General features: G+C 39.8%; 1 protein-coding gene across 4 annotated transcripts in view; it reads right to left on the minus strand.

The window, feature by feature from the left end:
- dicer1 (dicer 1, ribonuclease type III) overlaps nucleotides 1–22801 on the minus strand; it is a 278919-nt gene that overhangs the window by 4749 nt on the left and 251369 nt on the right. For 2 of the 4 annotated variants that reach the window (XM_086050634.1, XM_086050632.1), the window contains 4 exons: nucleotides 22483–22738; nucleotides 17575–17861; nucleotides 15080–15242; nucleotides 2332–2407 (listed from right to left, as the gene is read on the minus strand). In XM_086050634.1, coding sequence (XP_085906760.1) covers nucleotides 2332–2407; nucleotides 15080–15242; nucleotides 17575–17861; nucleotides 22483–22738 — 782 coding nt within the window. The remainder of the gene's footprint in view (nucleotides 1–2331; nucleotides 2408–15079; nucleotides 15243–17574; nucleotides 17862–22482; nucleotides 22739–22801) is intronic. The other 2 variants (XM_086050635.1, XM_086050636.1) reach the window with 2 other exon arrangements.

Consider the following 22801-nt stretch of genomic DNA (forward strand, 5'->3'; position numbering starts at 1 on the left):
GTTTGAAAGCCGCAGCCGAGGCTGCATCGGCGGTCACTTGGCATGTTGGTTGTGGCCCCGCTTCGGGCGAAGCGGCTTCAGGCAGCTGCCGGAGCGCTTGGACGCCGGAGTGTGATGACAAACGAGCCATTCACTTTCCTTTTTAACTCTTATCGTTAACTTCGCTGTTGGATACTATAATTGTGTGGATTTCACTGACATTGGATTACAGTACAATTGGATGAGTTTGAGAGACTCAAACACACTTAGATAGAGGGACCTGTGTGGATTGTTGCTGGCCAAAGGTAAATTCATCAAGTTCGGAACTGTTGCATTCAGATCAGATTCCCCAGGGTTCGATGCAACTGTTTCAGGCTAACAGCGGCACAAAATGAAGTTTCATGGCCAGATTATGATGACCAGTAATGCGCAGACTAAAACAAATGACAACAGTATTGCATGCTTGCGGCCCTGGTAAGGAAAAGTGCTTCAGAAAATGGATGGATGCAAAGCAAACACTCTTGACACTACACTGCACTGCACTGTCGTTACTGTCATAATAGTAATTAATACTTGTTGGACTACAAACGGCCATGAGTCTTTGAAGTGCAGCTATGGTAAATGATATTTTTAATCATGCGTTTTATTTGATCATTTTAAATGTTTTCACATGAAAATTACCATTAGCACTAAAATGATTGAGGGCCTGCATTTATTTAAAAATATATATGTGTGCGCATGAATGTGTGTACAGTAAAATGCGCAGTCCTGGAATGTTCCTGACAAAAGGCCAAAAATGGGGCCAAACTTGAAAGAAGATTAAAAATGCTTAGTTTACCATATGGCTCCAAGAGAGCCATTTTTTGCAGGTCTTGGGCTGTGACATATTGTTTCAACTTTTCGTAGACCTTGGTAAAACAACCATGGTTGCTTTGCTAAAAATGTCTAGGGGGTGCTTCTGAGCCATATATACAGAGCTGGGCACGTGACCCTTTTTTGCCGATCCGGCCGTGACCCTCCACCCTTGACCTGGGTACCCTTCCGGCCGCGACCCCTCGCCCTTATTCATAAAAATGATCACTCCCCGCCCCATTCCGCCAACCTGGCCATCCCCCCCAAAAAAACTTTTAAAAAAAGTGTCCGTGATTGACGCCGCCGCGGGAGGGATGCAAACGGCAGAGGCTTTTTAAGGATCATTAGCTGGCTAATTTACGATTCAAACCCACTGTGGACACGCTTCAAACAAGCTTCGAAATGCGCCACTAGTACTTTACTAGTTACCCAACTGCGTGTGGTTACTTCCATTGCGAGTCCCGGGGTTGGTTTTGTCGTATTGGATAATCATTTGGGTCCAACAGATGGCCAGAAGTCGCGTCAACAAGTTACTTATTTATTTTGCACACTTCCCCTCCTTCACGTCCTTCAAAATAAAAGCATACCAGCAAACCACAATACACAGCAGGTTTACGACGGCATATTTCCGGAAGTAGGGAAAACGCCGGATGAAGTGCATGAACTCCTTGAGTCAGTGCTGCGCGCAGCTTTAATATACTCATGGGCACAAGTTTTGAAACAAGTTGGGGGGCGTCGCTTCAAAAAGACAGCAACAACAATGGATATCGTGCCTGCTAGAACCATAAAGTGACCGAGATGACTAGAGACCTGTCGCCAACAGCACAATGCGTCAGTCATGTGAATCAATGAGGCAGTTGTCACTTGTGCCGACGCGGGAGTAGAAAGAAACCTAAAAAGAAGCCTTTCACTGAGTAGACTGAGATGAAATTTGGCCGCCTTGCGACCACGTCAAACGCATGAGGGCCGATTAGTGGGCCGGACTAAAATCCAGCCATTTTTAAAAAATGTGTCACCCCCCCCCACCCCTGCGCCCCAAAAATGGGCCCAGCTTGACGGTGCCCAGCTCTGCAGATATATATATTTTTTAAAGTTTGTTAAACTTACACATTGTAGTCACTGTTTCCCTCGGAGGGCCGTTATGACTGTGAAACCATATAAATGTTTAATCACCTCCTCATATTATTACATATACAGCACACAACTAAGTGATGGATAACTAGTTTTGAAATCAGAAGTCAAGAATAATCATTTGTTCCACTATTGTTCAAGATACTGTAATAACGTAAAAAGAAAATGCTTGAAATATCGCAGCGTTATTATCTATTACATTTGACAATTTGATATTTGGTACAGAGTTTAGCAAACATCATAGAGGTTGACATGCTTGATTTGCTTTCATGGGCTACATAAAATGATGTGGCAGGCCAGATCTAGCCCATGGGCCTTGAGTATGACACCTGTGGTATAGACAATAGCTATAAAGATGTGTTCCCTTACCTGAACTTGGCAGTTTCTGGTTCCATTTCGAGCAACTCCCTTACAGGAGAACGGGGCACATTTGCAGAAAATTTTTCTGCAGAGTTAGATAATTGTGATACATTTATGTTACATTTACAGCCTCATACATTATTATTAAATCACTAGATTTTAGTGGTTCAGTTTTTGGTATTACAGTGGAACCTCAGTTCACAAACTTAATTCATTCTGAAATTCTGTTCGTAAACCAAGCAATCTTCCACTCGCTTGTGCAATTTCAAGTTGTAGTCCTTAAAAACCAGGTGAAGCCAATGAGCCTTTCATTTTATAGAGCATTGTGCGCATGTCGTCTGAAATCACATATTACCGTGTAAGCATCAATTGTTAGGCCAAGTTTAAAAGCGGTCAGCTCACTTCGCATGACTTTGCATGGCCCTCAGATGCATGTACTTTGACAGGAAATGTGACCATATACAAATCGACAACATTTTTCCATGCCATGTATATATATATATATATATATATATATATATATATATATATATATATATACATACGTATATATATATATATATATATATATATATATATATATATATATATATATACATACGTACATATATATTTATATATATATATACACATACGTAAATATATATATATATATATACATACGTGTATATATATATATATACACACACATACGTATATATATATATATATATATATATATATATATATATATATATATATATATATATATATATATATATATATGTATGTGTATATATATATATAAATATATATATATATATATATATATATATATATATACATACACACACTGTATATAAAAGAATAAGAATAAGAAGGCCTTTATTGATCCCACAGTGGGGAAATTTTCAGTGTTACAGCAGCAAAGACGGCGGCATAATGTAGCCATTAATATATAACATTAACGGCAACATTCAGAATCAAACCTAGTAAATATACGCAGTAACTATGTGTATGTACACATGTATATACACACCAACATACATCTACATATAAAGTATGAAAAAACACTCATGTTAGCCTGTACGTAGTACAGAGGAAAAATACTCCAAGTAAGTGACATATAAGGAACAGCATTGGATAAAAATAAAACTAGACTAAGAGTAGTGGGGAATATTGAGTATTGCACGGCCCTCCTGACCAGTTTGTCGAGCCGCTGCCAGCCCAGGTGATCACTCCCTGAAAATGACCGATGCAACCACCGAGTCATAAAAGTTCCTGAAGAGTGTCTCCTGAACCCCAAAATACCTGAGTCTCCTGAGTAGGAAAAGTCTGTTCTGACGCTTCCTATAGAGGGCGTCTGTGTTGTCGCTCCATTCCAGTTTATTGTTCAGATGAACACCCAGGTAGGTTGAGACTCTCGCAACATCTGTTCCCTGGATATTCACTGGTGCAGGTGCAGAGTGATGGCACCTACAGAAATCCACCACCATTTCTTTGGATTTCCCCGCATTGATCTCGAGGCAGTTCTGCTGGCACCAGTCCACAAAACCCTGAGTAAGTTCTCTGTACTCCCGATCATCTCTGCCTGTGATGAGGCCGACAATCGCAGATTCGTCAGAGAACTTCTGCAGGTGACGGGTAGGGGTGCTGTAGTTGAAGTCCGAGGTGTAGAGGGAAGGGAGCCAAGACAGTTCCCTGCGGGGCCCCCGTGCTGCAGAGGAGCACGTCAGACACACAGTCCTGTGTCCTCACATTCTGTGGCCGGTTTGTGGGGTAGTCCCGGATCCATGTGGTGAGGTGGTGGGCCACTCCCGCCCACTCCACTGGGCTGGATGGTGTTGAAAGCACTGGTGAAATCAAAGAACATGAACCTCACAGTGCTCCCCGCCTTCTCCAGGTGGGAGAGTGAAGTGTGGAGGAGGTAGATGATGGCATAATATACACTGATGCCAGGCTGGTATGTGAACTGGAGTGGGTCCATTGAACAGCTCACCAGGGGGCACAGCTGGACGAGGACCAGTCCCTCCAGGGTCTTCATCAGGTGAGACGTCAGCGCCACTGGTCTGAAGCTGTTGAGCTCCTTCGGGTGGGGGGTCTTTGGCACCGGGACCAGGCAGGATGTTTTCCACAGCTGGCGGTCTCTGCCCAGTTTCAGGCTCAGGTTGAACATGTGCTGGATAATTCCACACAGCTGGTCTGCGCAGGATTTGAGGAGCCGGGGGCTGATGCCATCTGGACCCGCTGCCTTCCTCGCCTTCATCTTCTTTAGCTGGTTCTTCACCTGAGATGTTGTGAAGGCCAAGGCTGGGCAGGAGGGAGTGGTGGCTGTCTAGTGTGTGTGTGTGTGTGTGTGGGGGGGGGGGGGGGGGGGTGTGTGTGCGCGTGTGATACACACACACACACACACACGGTATATACACACACAGGGGTGCGCATAATTTTTTTCCTTTTTCATGGGGTACTCACATGAGTACCAGGAGATTGACTGTGGTACTCACTAGTGGTTCAACGGATCACATAAGTCACGGTCCAGATCGGTCACGGATTTTGAGTCACGGATCGGATTGTGTATCGGATCAGCAAAAAAAAAAGAAAAAAAAAAAAGAAAAACGATAATTAGACTTCATTTAATTTGTAAAACACTTTTGCCCATTTAAAAAAAAAAAATACTCCTAATGTCTAATATGGCCATTTAGGATTCAAGAATGTAATATAAGGCAGGATACCTTGTTATTTTAAAATACACGGTACCACTTAGAAAATAAGAATGTTCTTATTTTATACATGGTACAGTTTATAAATAAGGTATTCTGCCAGACATATTGAGCTGAATGTTTTCTTAAAATTATTTAATGAGCAAAAGTGTTTTATAAAATAAATGAAGACAAGGTTTTATTTATTTATTTTCATAATGAATAAGACCTTGAAATGCAATTTAAGGCACCTTCCTTTACACATGGAGAGCACATTACAAAATAATCTCCACAATATTGAAAAAGAAGATAAAAAGTAAGTCCGAGTGAGTATGTATGTATGTATGTATGTATGTATGTATGTATGTATGTATGTATGTATGTATGTATGTATGTATGTATATATATATATATATATATATATATATATATATATATATATATATATATATATATATATATATATATATATATATATGTATATATATGTATACACACACACACACGCACGCATATATATGTATACACACACACACGCACGCACGCACACACACACACACACACACCCACACACTGCAGGTGCAGGGACAGGACGACGAGTAAAGATCAATGTGGCCACGTACAGAGATATCCTGGACGAAAACCTCTTCCTTAGGACCTTAGACTGGGCCAAAGGTTCACCTTTCCAAAGGACAATGATCCGAAGCACACAGCAACAGTAACAAAGGAGTGGCTTCAGAACAACTGTGACCATTCTTGACTGGCCCAGACAAAGCCCTGACCTAAACCCGATTGAGCATCTCTGGAGAGACCTGAATATGGCTGTCCACCAACGTTTATCCAACCTGACAGAACTGGAGAGGATCTGCAAGGAAGAATGGCAGAGGATCCCCAAATACAGGTGTGAAAATCACGTTGCACCATTCCGAAGAAGACTCATGGCTGTGCTAGGTCAAAAGGGTGCGTCTACTCAATAAAATGTGTCAGGGTGTGAATACAAACACTTTTTCACACTACTGTATGTATGTGTACATATGTGTGTGTGTGTGTATATATATATATAAGGGATGTGCGCGAATAACCATTTATACGATTTATTAAACGTTTAGTATTTTACTAGTCGGTTAAACGCTGCATTAGTATCATGCAAATTGTTCCTCGCGCCTCTGCCTCGGCCTCTGTAAACAAGCTGAGCACCAAGAGAGAGAATTGCTCCCCCATCCCCCCTCCCGCCCAAATGCACACATAGTAGGGGGCGGGGACACTAAGTTTGGGGAAGAAAAGTACATACAAAGTATTTTGATGCAGCAGATGACAACAACGTCGTCTGTAGGCTTTGTAAGCATAAACTCGCTTACAACCACTCTCCCGGAGCGATGAGAAACCACATCCAAAGTACATATCGATGTGAACCAGCAGGTCGATGGCGGCGGGGCCGGGCAGACGAGCATGAGAGCATTTGTTCCTGCCTGGCACTGCGATGCAAAGATTACCCAACTTATTTGTAAAATGACGCGATATGCTGACGCTTTCTTTTGTTCAGGGCAAACAAAAAATTCGAAAAAAATATTTGCGAGAGTAGCCATAATCAAATGAAAGAGTAGATACTACGAGCGTTTCAGCGCTATGTAGCCAACGCTATAACTACAGACGGATGGACGTCCATAGCCACCGAATCTTACCTGACTATGACGTGTATAACGTATGTGGACGAAGGACATCCCCGCAGCTGTGTGCTTTATGCGCCTTGGAGGAAAGACACACAGCTGAAAAATTGGCTGCTCTCCGGCGGAGTGTGATGGGTACGTGGGCACTAGAAAATATAGCCGCCGCCTGTGTGCGTGCTAATGCACCTAACATATGGCGAATGAGACCCTGCTGGACCAGGAAACGGTACCATTACTCATTACATTATTCATAATAAATGCAATGCATTGCATTGGCAAATGTATCAGAAATGTATTTCTCTTTCAATTGTTCACTTTTATTCAGTCAGTTGTTGTTACATCAATGGAATTTAAATTAACAAACTGTCCTGAATGTTTGGGCTAAAATAGCCCCTACTGTAAATGCACAATACATTTGCATTTTAAACTTTGAATTCAATGTTGGGAAACCTGACGCTGAGCTTGAAAAAGCAAATACGGACTTCAATTACATCAACAGTGAACCTGAAATGGCACAAGGCCAAGAGCGAGTAACCACATTCCTACCACTTATGCTGCATTCAAACCAAATCCGTACTGAGCATTTCTGTCAGGGCGTTTAAATTGATGTCAATGTAGTTCGCATGGGCGAGTGCAGTTGCGTGCGGGGTGGTGTGGATGATGTGTTTGGAGCATTGGGACGTAGAGCGAAGCACCGAAAATCCGCCCATTCGCCAACGTTGACACAAATGAACTTTTTTCCCTCATTGCCTCGCGACAGCCAATCACCATCGGGGGGTACTGCATCACACACAGCGTCCCGTACACTCAGTGGGGTTTGTGTGGAGAGCGCAAAATGGAGGGAAATATTATCGCTTCGGTTTGTGGACATCCCGAGCTGTACGCAGCCAGCTATCACTACCGGGACACGAAAAAAAGAGACCAGGCTTGCAGAACCGTGAACGAGGAGCTTGGTATACCTGGTACGTTTTCATTTCTTTTGTTTTTTTACAGCTGTTGGACTTTACCAAGACAGCAATATTGTTTGCAATAGCACTGTGTTAGCCACTTGATTGCGATGTCGAAAAATTATGTCGTTGTCTACCACCAAGAAACGTCTGTGGCATTCAAGTTTCAAATTTCCTGCGGTCAAACGCCTGCAAACAAAGCGAAGCGGAACACTCATCCGCGATTGGTGTAAACGCAGCATAAAGAAGGGAGGGCTATTGCATCTTTCTACCTTTAGAGCTGGGAAAGTGTATACATCATTTTCTTTTTTTTAACCAATTCTCGGTCTCTTAGACAATGAAATGCAGCAGAATATACACGTGACGGTGTCGTGAGCACTGTAGGATGTCCTGGACTTTTTTCGAGCAGCAATGGCGGACGCACTAGTGGACTTTGAACCAGTCGATCCAGTCCATCGGGAATATATGGTTACGGTTTGCAGACAATGACTATATCGATGGCTTTGTAACAGAATAGAAGATGGTAATTACCACTTGATTTTTTTCAATTAAAAAAAGTGCTACTCTTGACACTGACACTTTATTTTTACATTTTTGATTGAAACAGTAAATAAACTCAATAATAAACTCAGGCCTGTGTGAAAGCGACACGTTTAAGCTCTCAATTTTTTCTGGAATTATGTTTTACAGGGGCTGAGATATCAATTATTTTGTAGGTGTTGAAAATTTCGGAAAACTTCAGGTTTTAGATAATGATTCTAAAGTCGCCCCTAGGCTTTAGAGACATGTTTTGCCATGCGCATTAGGCCTTAATGGGTTAAAGCACCCTGCTAGCCTTTTTAGGTATGTGCTGCCTGACTGACTGAATGAATAAATAAATACATAAATAAATAATCAAAATAAACGGCAAGTCGAAGAAGGCCCATCCCATCCCAAAAAACATTTATAGCGTATTAAGGTAGAGACTCTGTTGTCATCTTCCAGCCACAGCTGGAAGACCTGGGTTTTCAGTATATTGTCGAAGACCTGCAGCCTTTGAGTAAAGTGGAATCCTCGGCTTTCATAAAATTAATTAAGATGTTACAGCCTTGTTCTTTGGGAAAACAGGTCAGAAAGTAATACGTTCACAAAACATGAAATGAATGAAAAGTGACAAAGTAATGTGTAGAATGTTTTGATTTTTCAAAGTTCATTCATTTTGAAAACCCACTATTAATTTCAATAATATGCAAAAAAAAAAAAAAAGTTCTGTCACATCAACGTACATATTTTTACATAATCATAGGTGAAGTAATGAATCTCTAATTATATTACATCATTACTCCCCTACAGGAGGATGCCATGTTGCGCTGCCATCTTTCTGCTACGGGTACCCGAAGGAGACAAACTCAACGAACGTAATTCCTCCACATCAAGAATACAGCATGTGTAACAAATGCAATGCACTTACTTTGTCATTTGAGATAATACTAGAAGTTGTTTGTGATAACATTTTGCTTGTACTTCTGCTGAAGAAATTGGTGGAAGGCTGTGACGTATGATCTCTCTGAGACACCATAGTGCAGGCGCTTTAAAATGCATGCACTTCGAGCTTACGTCGTTGCATTCTATTATTTTGCAGCGAAACAAGACCAGGATGATAGTAAGGAACGTTTAGCACCATTCCGTGCTCCCCACCCCTCACCACATACACAACGAATGGGGTTGATGGCGTGCTCTGCTCAGCTACTCTCGTTTTTAAAAAGGGCTTCAGGGGCCGCATGAAACCAAAGCTATCGTAATGTTATTTGCAGAGCATTTTACTAAACATTTAGCGTCCGTTATTCGTTATCCTAGGAGGAGTGTCCTAGAAGATTAAAAGTATATTAATATTGGCAAAAAGCAATTAAAAAAATGTATGCATATAATATACTGAGTACTAATATGATTTGTTTTCACAATACAGCCCTGAGTTTTGCTTTTGACTTTTGAGACCTGCACAATAAACGTTATCAAAATTACCTTACATCATTACAGCAATTACAGTTCATCTTTTTATCTTAATTTAAAAAAAATGTAATCAATTACTGGCAGAAGCATTATTTTTATGCCTCTTATTTCTATTGATATCTACAACTGTGCAAAATAATGTAGGCTACTTTGCTTCTGTTTACATTTGATAATTTTATATAACATGACTAGTGGATGCCATTTCTCATATCACTAGCGTCGGGCCAAAACCTTGTACCTCCAAAATAGTCACTTTTCAGGAGATTCCAAAATGGCAAGTTTGTTCAATCATTACCATTTCCTTGAGAAAGAGACCAAGCCATTTCTTCACTTTAGATTAGTTTATAATGTGTAAAAATAACACCCACCCGTGATGACTGACCAACAGTATAGATTTTAGAAAACGTGAAATTCACCAAATTTTGTATCGCTGTGGTTTTGGCCCGACGCCAGCGATATGATATAGGTCTGTTTAATGTCGCTTCAAAATTAGGTGAGAAAAGGTAAGCAGTCATAATATGTTGTATATCATTTAACTCATTCACTGCCATTGACGTATTTACAGGTATTTGTCTTTTCACAGTCAAGCCATTCAATCCCTGGAATTTATTCATATATTTTTTAATTTTTTTCAAACATTAGGGTAAAAGAGGGTCTAAAAATGTCTGGCAGTGAATGAGTTACTACAATCACTGAAAATATATTGTAGTATATCATTATCGTGATTATATATATATATATATATATATATATATATATATATATATATATATATATATATATATATATATATATATATATATATATATATATCGTGATATTGTGATAGAATATTTTTTCCATATAACCTGGATAAAAAAAATATATCTATGAATTAGTTAATTTTTGGAATAATGAGTTTACTTAAAACAAAAATTAAATTTGAACTATGAACTGAACTGAACTCATTTTAAAATTAGAGAGCTGAACTTTAGTCTAGTTTGCACTTGAAAATGAACTTTCCCAATACCGGAGGGCTGACTCGGACGGTTTTATTGGTCCACTGTGACGGGTTTGGTAATTTAATTGGACAAATGTGACGAGACTGTGGGTAAATCTACTGACTGCTTTGAGTAAACATTTATGAACGAGAGCTGCAAGCATCTTTAAAGAGCCTTCACAGTCCTGGCATTTGGAGTACTGACACGTTTGGTATACTTGCACATTGGAATTTGATTTTTTTTATTGGAATTTGATTTTTTTTAATGAAGTACATTATAATTATAAGCTACATAGATAAAATATGGCCTCTATAAAAGGCCAAAAATTAGGCAACATTTTTAAAGGAAATTAAAAACATCCAACTTCCTGGTGATTTTAGAGTAGGGCTCAACAGGGGTTTGTATCGTAAAAAAAATTGTAGAGGGAGCAACTAAGCCAATTTTTTTCTAATATGTGATGTGTGTGCTAATTTTCGTATGTTTTCACATATTTTAATACCATCAAAAATTGCGTTATTTTTCTTAGCAAACAGCACGTCACGACTGCAGCAGCGTTCGGCTAAATTAAAAGCTTTGCTTTGGTTCAAAGCTTTGATTTTAATTTATAGTTAAACATCTTTATCTTAACCACCCACAGTTTCAAGACAAACCGATTAAATCTCTAGGAGGACTTCTTTAAAATGTGACCTCCATTAACCCACCCTTGCCACTCTCCTGGTATTTTTACTTGAACGCCTAAAAAGGTGCACCCAAAATGAAACTGAAATCAAGTGAAGTGAAACCATTTGGAGTATCAGCATAGTTTTGGTATTTTTTTAAAGATAACACTTTGAATTTTTCTCCTCAACTGTCAGAATCTTTTTAAGTGCGACTGGCACTGAATTATGGAAGTTTGAATACATAAGAGAAGGCGGATTTTGTCCGCCTATTTTTTTTCTTTTCCAAAAATCTGCCTGGAAAATTGTGTATTAGGTGGTGGACTAAAATAACACGACAGGATTACAGCTCAAAGGCTCCTCCAATTCCATTTCAAATTTGACAATAATACGACAGAAAATGAGCATTTTACACAAGTTTTATCAAGGGGATGTCCAGGCGAACCATTGTGTGCCATTTGAATCCCATTGCAATCATGTTGCAACCATGTTCACATACGTAGGGGAAAAGGCTGCCATTGTGGAATACTTCAACAATCATGAGTTATAATGAAAAGTAAGACTTGGCGCTATCATATCCTACATCCAGATTTTAAAAAAACGCAGAAAGGTGACGCGATATGACGTGCGCTCTGACGCACAGCCCTGATGTCGCTGGGCTTTGAAAGTGTGTATTACGCACATTACGCCCGATGTTTTTGTTGAAAACAGTTTCCATGTTTTTGTTAAAGAATTTCATTGGCCGTTGAATGCGTCAATCACCAGCTTAGCAAGTTTGGTTGTGACTGCAAACATAACTGACGAATCATCCATATATAGGGGTGGCACTATTTACGCATGGAATATATTCATTGGCTGTTGTTGAACTCTGACATGGGAAACATTAGTTTATTGGATCAAGTAAGCAATTAATCAAACTAAGGTCCAGCCTATGTTTTGAAAGCTCGTGTGTCTAAATCCGTCGACGGTAACTCAATCTACAATGGAAAATATGTATATATGTAATATGTATATGTATCTCATAGCAAGCTGTAACGGTTGCAGCAGCTAATAACGTGGCTTTATAGATGTCAGGCTTGTTGTGGACTAACCATATTACTGGAATACTTTTACTGGACACTTGTCGACGTAATATGATCATTGATGATGGATTATGAAATCGTCGGACATTTGAGGATGAAATAGGTTGGAGTGGCAACGGGTTAGGGCCGGGAGAACATAGCCGCGTTTCTATCGCTAGAGTTGGGCGTGCTGTTGCGTCTTTCTATCTTTAAAGCCAGGAAAGGGGGTACATCTTTTTTTTAATTAATCCAATTCTCTGTCTCTTAGCCAATGATATGCATCAGAATTTACACGTCACAATGTCGTGGGACCGCAGAAGATGTCCCGAAATTTTTTCGGGCAGTAATGGTGGAGGCAGGCGGTTGTGGGGTCTCTGAAATAAGTGAGGATGTTAATCACCACTCTTTTTTTTTAATTTAAAAATAGTGCTTCCCTTGCACCGACACTTTATTTTTACATTTTCGATTGAAACAGTAAATAATTAAACTCGGGTCTGTGTGAAAGCCACGTCTAAGCTCTCAAATTCTTTTGGAATTATGTTTCTATCTGCTTAATTTGCAGAAGAATAACAAAAACAAAAAAAATAATAATAATAACAATAATTTCTACAAAAATAATAGGGAACTCGCGGTGGTCGCTGCTCGGGCCTTAATAAGTAGAGCTGCGAGCAGCTATAAAGGCCCATCACAGCCCTGGCAACGTTGGGATACTGGCATGTTGGGATACTGGCACATTGGAATTGGATTTTTTTTTTTTTTTTAATTAATCACCAGATTAAAAGCTATTTTGGTCAAATATGACCTCTATAAAAGACCAAAAATTAGGCAAAATTTGAAAGGAAATTAAAAAAGTATTACTTTTGAGTTTACAGTAGGGATACAAAGACCTTTTGTAGGTCTTGGGCTGTTAAAGCCTTAGATAGACCAATCCAACATTGCCCAACTTGGACCGACGCTTACCCCTCGTGGCATCGGGCCGACTGACGGCTGACCATTAAAGTAATTTCTCCGCATGCGTGAGATGTAATACCATCACTATTCCCCATGGTTAGAAAAAGCTAACCGGAAAGCTATTGGGCGGGGGCAGATTATAAAAACGTAAACAATGCATTCAGCTGTATTTTTCACTCACGATGAACTCCCATGCGAAGATAAACCCTCACACTCTTGACACAGTATCGTGAAATTCTAACATTGTCAACCCTTGCTCTTGTACTTGTAAGATTAAGGCAGCAAAGGCAAGCTCAGTGTTTATCCGCATTTGTCACTTCCTGTTATTGCCCTGTACGTTAATTCGCTAGCTAACTGCCAATCAGAGAGGCCAAATGTCACGACTCACGATTAAACATGCTGAAACGTCCACCAGACGCTTCCTGACGAGGTTCCGATTTTACGACGATGTTCGCTACATCAATCAGACGGCACAATCCGACGCCTCGATGCTTACCGACGTCGGATTGGTGTATCTAGGCCTTTAGATGTGCCTCCAATTTTGGGTAGAATTTGGTGAAACATTCAACCGTGGTTCTTTCTAATCTCATAAAATAGTGAATATAAGTGTGATGTGTGTGTCAAATTCCTGACGAGGTTCCGATTTTACGACGGTGTTCCCTACATCAATCAGACGGCACAATCCGATGCCTCGACGCTTACCGACGTCGGATTGGTGTATCTAGGCCTTTAGATGTGCCGTGGTTCTTCCTTATCTCATAAAATAGTGAATATAAGTGTGATGTGTGTGTCAAATTTCATAATCTTTCACGAAGGTTAAGACCAACATAATTGGTGTAATTTTTCTCAGCAAACCGCGGCAATAGTGTTGGATGAAATAAAAAGCATTGCTTTAATTCTATATCTCTAACATATTTAGATGCAGCAATTCAAAACGGTGGACGTCCTCTTAGGGTTAACATATGGCCCCAAGAGATTTGTTTTTGGGTCTAGGTTTTTGTAGCTCTTGGTGAAATATGCAACTGGGGCTGCTTCTCCAAAAATTTGTTGAGCCATTTTTTAAAACTTGCACAATAACCTAATAAAATGTTGATGTTGTTGTCAGGCCTGATGTTCTTGCAAAGTTCCATGAGTTTTCGTGCATGTTTTAACCCTAAAAAATAGTGTTGTTTTCTTGGGAAACAGTGGGTTGCCAAAGCAACAGCTTTTCTCGAAAATTCACAGACTTTGTGTAACAACATAATATATGCCTAAACACTCTTCTGAGTAAATATGAGGTAAATCTGGTTAAACCACTGGGTGGACACAAAAGAATAAAAATATATTTCCTTGAGCCAGTGCATGGCGTTACCACTATGACGAAAAATAAGTTTGTAGATGTTTTCAGGCCTAGACTCTCATCAAATGTGTGAAATTTTGACAACATTTGATCATGTGGGTCAAGTTACAGCATCTTTTGTAGTCAAGGCGATTAGTAACTCTTGGGGGTGTAGGTGGGGTGTGTGGGGGGTGGAGGTGGGGGGGGGGCTCAACGGCACCAGCCCCTCCAAGACACAGTTACGGTTTGGGAGCTATACTTACAAAAAAAAAAACAAAGATAACTGAAATATGTGAGGCTGATGTTTATGCTATTTGAGCAGAACTGAAGCATTGGTTGTGAACTTAAGCAATATTTGTATGAAACATTTCTACATCGATTTGTTAATTAACTTTTTGTGAACTGAGGTTACACTGTGCATATTTTGTCCATAGAACCACATCATTCAATTTCACTTATTTCAAAACTAAACAATGATATCTAAAATGTTTAAATTCATGACTTCCTCACCAATCAGTGGACTCATCATTGGATAATACACTTGCCACACCGTCTCCAATGACATACCGCTGTCCATGTAAATGGCACCAGCGAGCGACTCAAAGATATCACCCATAGCCTTGGGGACTTCAATGTCCTCCTCTTTCTCCTCATCTTCTTCAGAGCGTCGTAACTGTGATGGGGTTGGGGGAACAGTGATATCAAGTGATGGAAGCACAAAAATACAGCTTCACAAAAATGAGCGACCTTTTACCAACATCCATTCGTTAACGCTATTCTATCACCATGAAAAGAACAACGGCCTCTTCAGGGAGCCACAATTATTGACAATCTTACACTTTCATTTTGGGACACCCAAAGGCCGGATTGCACCAACAATGTTTAACTTTAAGACTAGATTAAGTCATGGTTTAAGTTTAAATTCTGTTGCACCAAACTTTAAACCTATGTAGTTTAAAATATGGCAGGTTAAATTTAAACCTCTCTTTAAAATTCAGTTTAATTTGTAGTCTTAAAGCAGCACTGGGCAAGAATTTGACCTTATTTTTTCACAACTCTTTTGATGAAACAATGACACTGGTACCTCTACTTACGAACGTCTCTTCATACGGAATTTTCAAGTTACGAAACGCCTCAACAGGAAAATATTGCCTCGTTACGAAAGAAATTTCAGGATACGAAAGGTAAAAATACAGTATGGGCTGCTACTCACAGCTCCAGAGTTTCCTGAACGCAACGTACTCATAGCGGCTCTGCCATTGGCTATTATCTTCCTTGGCATCCCATTGGATAAGAGGGACCTCTACCATATGTGTCTATGTGGTGTAGATTGACAGGTATATATATATATATATATATATATATATATATGTGCTAGATATGTCTATGCAGCATCCTGTGTCGTTTTCACTTGCACTAAGCAACTTTGAGGAGGACGGGAGAAACCCTGGCGCACACAAAAAAAAAATACAAATGTCCTCAATTGCTTTACGGCATACTCACTTCCTCCTTTTGCTATAAGGACGGAAGTCGATTCGAACGTCTACGCGCTATTACTGGTGTCATGGCAGAAGCCCAAAACAAACAAAAAAACAAAAGTATTGTTTAAACAAAATTACATTCATTACCTCATCGCTAGTCATCTTTCACACAGCCACTGGCAATAGAAATGTAATTCAGTCCAACTTGCAGGCCAGCGAGAGCTCAGGATTTCACGAACCTATGAGCTGGCGCGCATGGGAAATGTGGTTGCCTTTTGTCAATACACTACCACTTTTTTGTCCACATGGCACCGCCATAATCAACAAAAACTAACATACGACACAGTGTGGCAACCAAGTTTAAATTGAATTCTGTTGCACCAGAACTTTAAAAATCCCATTTAAACTGTGATTGAGAATTAATTTTAAAGTGATAGTTGCGATGGTTTAACTGTAACAATGGCTGCGTATCTTATGTTTATAGAAAAGAAAAAAGAAAAAAAATTTCGAAAAAAAAATGATAGAATGACTCAATCCTATTGAATTTATTGAGGAAGAGGAGTTTTTTGTGATATAATGGTTTATTTATAAATTTTGGAGCTAAACAGGAAGGCCGGATCAACTGTCATACATGACAGTGACAGAATGCAGCTGTTCCTCCGATGCTACAACTGCGGCTTTTGTTTTGAGGTTTTTCCAGCAAGCTTTAATTGAGCGACATCTCTTTCACTCTGGTTGATCTGGAATAACTGTCTGGCTGTTGGTGCTGTCGGCTGGCTTTTTCACTGTGCTGTTTTCTGTTTTCTTGTCTTCTATTTGCTCCATTAATTCGGTCACAAGTTGATGTCAAAGAGGGAAACGTTTACGCTTCTCGGCTGAGCCATTATAACGTTGCCTATCAAGTTAACAAATAACGTTAGGCTAATGTTTTTGCTAGCTAGTAACAATGTAAGCCCATATCTCACTGTGCGGTGAAGGTCTGCGTGTGTGTGAGTATGCGCAGAACGCTGCTCACCCATCAGGGCTCTCAAAATTTGATGGCAACATGAAACACTGTTTGCAAGTGTCTGGCAAATGTCTTTGCAACATCGAATGAACCCGGATGAAAAAAAACAATATTCGCTATGTGCGCACACACTTGCAGGTATTGTATTAATGGGTTAAACTCAGTTTTATTAAACTGAGATTCATTTTAAATAGTGCGACAGAGCTCTGTTTAATTTTATACCCGGATTAAATCATTTTAAACTTGGTTTTACTAATCTGATTAGAGCTAAATTTATACTAAATGAAACATTGTTGGTGCAGCCAAAAAACGCAGCTGCTGTAATATATTTTGTAAAGCATTCTGGTGAGTCTAGACACTGATCCTTAGGAAAAAAAATGATTGAGCAAGATTACATACTAGTATTCTCTCCAGCATGATGAGCGGATGGATCCTATTCTAGATTTATTACAATAGCTCAATTGAGATGTTTTGCCTCCTTTCAAGTTGTATTCTAGACACTCCATAACAGCACTTACCTCAGAGTCCATGCCTTGCATCTCATTCTTTTCCAGTTGAAACTGCACAAAGTCATCAATAACATGGAAAAGTTCAGGTGATATAGCTTTGAAGTACTTGTGGTAGTCATACTTCACAGCCAGAGAGGCAAAGATGGTGTTATTGACAAGTGCAGAGCGTAGATCAGTCAATACACCAGGTGAGTGCTGCCGAGGGTCTTCATAAAGGTGCTTTGTAATGAGGTAGTCAAGAATTGCATCACCAAGGAACTCCAACCGTTGGTAACAATCTGAAGAGTAAAGGACAGCTACATATGCATGGGTGAAATAAATACAAACAGGGTCAGTCCATGCAAAGTCACACACCCTCCCTAGTGACAACTCTTCAATTTGCCTGATGTTTATTATATTAGTGCCTTATTTCCAATGAAAGAATCCGAAGTTTGAGCCTCCTTGGTCAAACTGTTTTTGGAGGCCCTCATCTTTTGTTTTAAGATAGGTACAGACAGACCTGTAAATAGCTTTTTCTCTGTATTCTTAAAAATAGCACAGGTGTACTATTTTCAGAGATATTAACCCTTTAAAAGCAGAACTGGGCAGTCCGTCCCGGGGCCGGAGCGTTCCGCCCCGCCATCTCGGACGGACGCCCATTTTTGGGACGCAGGACGAGGGACGGTAAGTTTTATAAAAGGATCGGACTAAGCAAAGGGCAGAGGTGGAGTTTAGTCCGACCCACTAATCGTCCCTCATGCGTGTGACGTGGTCACGAGGCGGCCAAAGTTAATTTCAACCGACTCAGAGAAATGGGCAAACAACAAAAAATGCCTCAGAACACTTCAAATGCGCCACTAGTTACCCAACTGCGCAGGAGATTTTTCAACAGGACATACAGCGCTCACTGCATGTTCTCCTCTACAGAGATTCATCAATTGCCTGCACAACGCTTTTCATATGCTTACCAGTAGTCACATTGCACATGCATATTCTGCCCTCTAGTGGTTCAACACATGTAATACCATGGATAATGCCACAGGAGTCAGCCATTTCACCTCACTGACAGAAACATGACCAGCCTGTCTTGTGTGTGTTGTCGCGAATTGTTTTGTTAACTAACTGTTCACATGTAGTACCTTATCCCTTTGCTTGCAAAGTATGTCCTTGTGTGGGGACACGTTTAGACTGTAAAAATCTCTACCAGCGTACACATTTAAACGACCCGGAAGTGGAAGTCTTTGTTTCCTCTTAAAATAACCTTGCATTATTTTGCAATAATTATTTTATAAAAAATGAAAACGTCTTAAGTTAAAACGCAAAGGGTTTGCAATAAAGCGCAATAGTATTGCATTATTACTGAATCTTAAATATTCTGTTGATGTCCCCTGTTTTGCTCCAGTCATCATCATCATCATCATCATCACCTTCATCACATCATGACGGGCTGGTGTTGCAGCTAAATGCTATCTTGATTAACACTAGGAATCTTGATTAACACTAGGAGTAACAAGATTTTGACACTACAAGAAGTACAAGACCCGTCAATTTGACTTCACTGCACTTCACTTTGAAAAATACGAAGTAAATCCTTAGTAAGGCGCACAAAACAACTCTGTCAGGATTGCACCTCAGAACTTGTTTTCTCCATGGGGGAATAATGTCAACAAGCACCACATAAGCTCATTATTTTATTTATTTCGATTGTCTGGCATGCACTAGCCACGCCACAACGATCACATCTACAGCCTATTTTACAACATGCTCCTCTTACTCCTCCTCCTGTGTGTGAGCCGAGCAATTCATCCTGAGACTCGTCAGTATTTTGAAGCAGATGTAACGGCTCTTTTTTTAAAACAAATTGTTAATCGATCATGGTGACCTGCAGAGTTTCTCAATGCAACCGAAGGTCGCAATAGAAACCTGGCGGCGCGGTCCCAGCCCAACGTGTGTACCGTCAAATTAACTGGTACGCCGATGGCTATAAAAAAGTATTTTGTATTGTTTAATACCATGAAATTGCACCATGGTAATGAAATATATACAGAAATAGGAAAGGTCAAGAGTCCAGGAGCATATTAAATATATACGTAGAGTAATAACACATCAAAGTTTGAAAAGCTCTCGTACTTCTAGTGTTAAACAATTGTAAAGATTTCAATCCATTCACGATGCACCCAGCCGGGAAGTGGATGCACACAGGAAATTATCTTTAAATAATGGTTCTGAGTGCACAGAGTTTGTTTTTTGGGTTTTTTTTGCGGCGGGGTGTGGGTTGGGTGTCGGGCGTACTGACGGAATGCAAGGACAAACGGGGTTGGGGGGGTGATAATTTATTTGAATAAGAATGGAGGGATGAGGCCGGAAGGGTACCCAGGTCACTGATGGAGGATGGACTGTCAAAAAAGGGTCAAGTGCCCAGCTCTGTTTAAAAGTGTTTTTTTTTTAAATGACACAATACTTTTTGGGGACATTTTTGGGGTCCATATCTTGTTTGTTTTGTATTGTGGTGTTTCAACTGATTTATCATGATATTTGGGAACTCTACTATGTCTTTGCAACATCGAAGCAGATAATGCAGGGGTGGGCAATTCCGGTCCTCGAGGGCCGGTATGCTGCATGTTTTCTAGGCCCTCGAGGACTGGAATTGCCCACCCCTGATTTAGAGTGTCTGAAGGCACCCATGCCATTGGTGGGGCTACACAAGGGCTTTAAATATGGCTACTGGACAAAATTACCATTTTGAATCGCCTACTGGGTGGCCATTTAGGCACATGATGATGGGAATGAGCTTTTTGCCTCATAAACCTTTCATCACATTGTGAACTTCTTCATTATGAACCAGGGACGTCACCAGGTTTCAAGTCTCTTTCAGCCTTACCATGAACATGATTAGATTTGCAATACTAATATTTATATTAATTGACAATGGACTCATACACCAAATTTATGTGCAGTACACAAGAGCATCAACATGGGTTGGGTGCATCTCTTGCTGGGACTGATTGCAGCACCATTTTTAATTTTATTTTCAAATTTGTCCAATTTTCCACCTTTTAAAGGTTATATATTTTATTGAACTCCCAAAATAAATTTACAGTTATCTAATGTACTTAAAACTTTGGCTGGTTCATCAGAAGACATTGAAAATTAAGTTACCTAAAGCGTTTCATTTTGTAAAACGCTGCTGCCGTTGCCACACACTGTTTAAGAAAACTTGTCTTTGAAGGTCTAAAAATAAACACAAACTCTGAAACGCCCAAGATGTTTTCTCTTAAGAAAATGTGTGATGTTTCTTCGCTAGCAGTGAATGGAGGCCAATACATTTTGTTTTCTAACTATGTTCATTCACAGATAATATATGCTAGGGTTGGGCAATAATTCAATGTCAATATACAGTGGGTATGGAAAGTATTCAGATCCCTTGAAATTTTTCACTTTCTGTGTCATTGCAGCCATTTGCCCAAATCAAAAAAGTTTTCGCTTTAATGTACACTCAGTATCCCATCTTGACAGAAAAAACTGAAATGTAGACATTTTAGCATGTTTATTAAAAAAGAAAAGCTGAAATGTCATATGGTCATAAGTATTCAGACCCTGTGCTCAATAGACCTTCTTCTGCAATCTCGCAGAAAAGCCTCCACGGCCATGTATCGTCCATTATGACATCCATTAACTTGTTCAAATGAGAATATGAAATCTTCTGGTAGTTCCCGCTGAACCTTTCACATGCGTTAGCCATGACACTGCATTAACCACGTTTCTGTTAACGTCACGGATGACCCGGATTACCACTACTGCACATGTGCGTCACAGACAAAGGTTACAGCGAGAGAAGGGCGAAATGAGGCAGTTTTGAGAGAAAAAGAAAGTGACAAATAAGCAAATACATAAATAAACAACTATTGAATATTAAATTGTCAATGATTTTGATCGACCGCGTCATCGTGACTAGTGGACTAATTTTAGCAGCCCTAATGTCCCCATTTTTATTAGACTTTACAATGATATGATTGCAGGGATCAGAGTTGGTCGATATTTTGCATTTCATGTAAAATCAATGTTCAACTGTAATGTAATTTGCGTGATCTATCAATGACGTCATTTCTTGCACGCCCGAAATAAGATATAACAGCAAACACAACCTTGTTCAGCCCGGAGTCGTTCTGTGCAACCATCCTGTATGTGTGAGCCCAAAGATAATCTTTTTAGCCTTGTCGCGTTTCTTGTAAGCGAAAAGACTTTGCACTTGGAGGCCTCTGTGCCCTCGGCCATCCAATCACAAAGTAATAGCATTGGTGTAGTTTGTTTTATTTGACTGGTAAAAAGCATGAAAACCTTTTTTATTTCTATTAAAAAAAAGGAAAAAGAACTAGATACAATTTGTCCAATCTGTACAGCATACATGATAGGTAAAAGTGGTCAAATCGACTTCAACATGAGCACAATGTGAAGCGAGCAACTTGTGGCTGGTAAGTAAGACTTGGTTACAGCTGCTGAACCAAAATAGCAATAGTTTGAGCAAAAGCCAGCTGAATGACTGGCGATCATATTCATGATTTTTTTTTCCATGTCAGAGGAGACATGAAAACATTCCAAGTTATATTTAATGTTTATCAGCAATTTCTTTTTTTATGATTTTTGGGGGTTTAAATTATTATTTTTTCCAATGTATTTTCGCTATGGCAGGGATTGACAGAGTAAAAATATACAAGTTGTTGAAATAGACACAGTATATTGCGCCATTTTCTACTCGAATCGCTGATCAAATATCGGGGTTTTTCAATCTCACTGATCGCTGACTGACTGCAAAAACCCTGATTGCATAAAGTCAAGTTATTATATAATTTTGGAGATCACTAAATGGGTTCATTTCTTTTTCATATGACATACTGATGATTACAACATCCCAAAAAATATCTTCTGCAGCAGTCTCACCTGTGATTGTGTTGTAATGGTAGGAAGCATGGGTGAAGGCTTGCAGTAGGTAAGCCTTGTTGTGAAAGGTGTAGTTGATCTTTTTTTCAAAATTCTCAAAGCCAGAGATAAGATGGTTGAGGGTTCGCTCAGCATCTGGATGTTCCAGCATGCAGCGCGGTGGGATTTTCAACCAGCCGTAGCACAAGGCACCTGCAGAGAATGTAGGGCTGAGCTGAAGTTCTTCGGTCAAGCTCTCTCTCTCAAGTGGTAAGACCTGTTTCCAGAAAAAAAACATTTCTTAATGAAGATCCATATGTTGTTTGAGAGAATACCTTGA

Source organism: Filicampus tigris, chromosome 13, assembly GCF_054856515.1.
Source record: "Filicampus tigris isolate MCC_2025a chromosome 13, RoL_Ftig_1.0, whole genome shotgun sequence".
NCBI lineage: Eukaryota > Metazoa > Chordata > Actinopteri > Syngnathiformes > Syngnathidae > Filicampus > Filicampus tigris.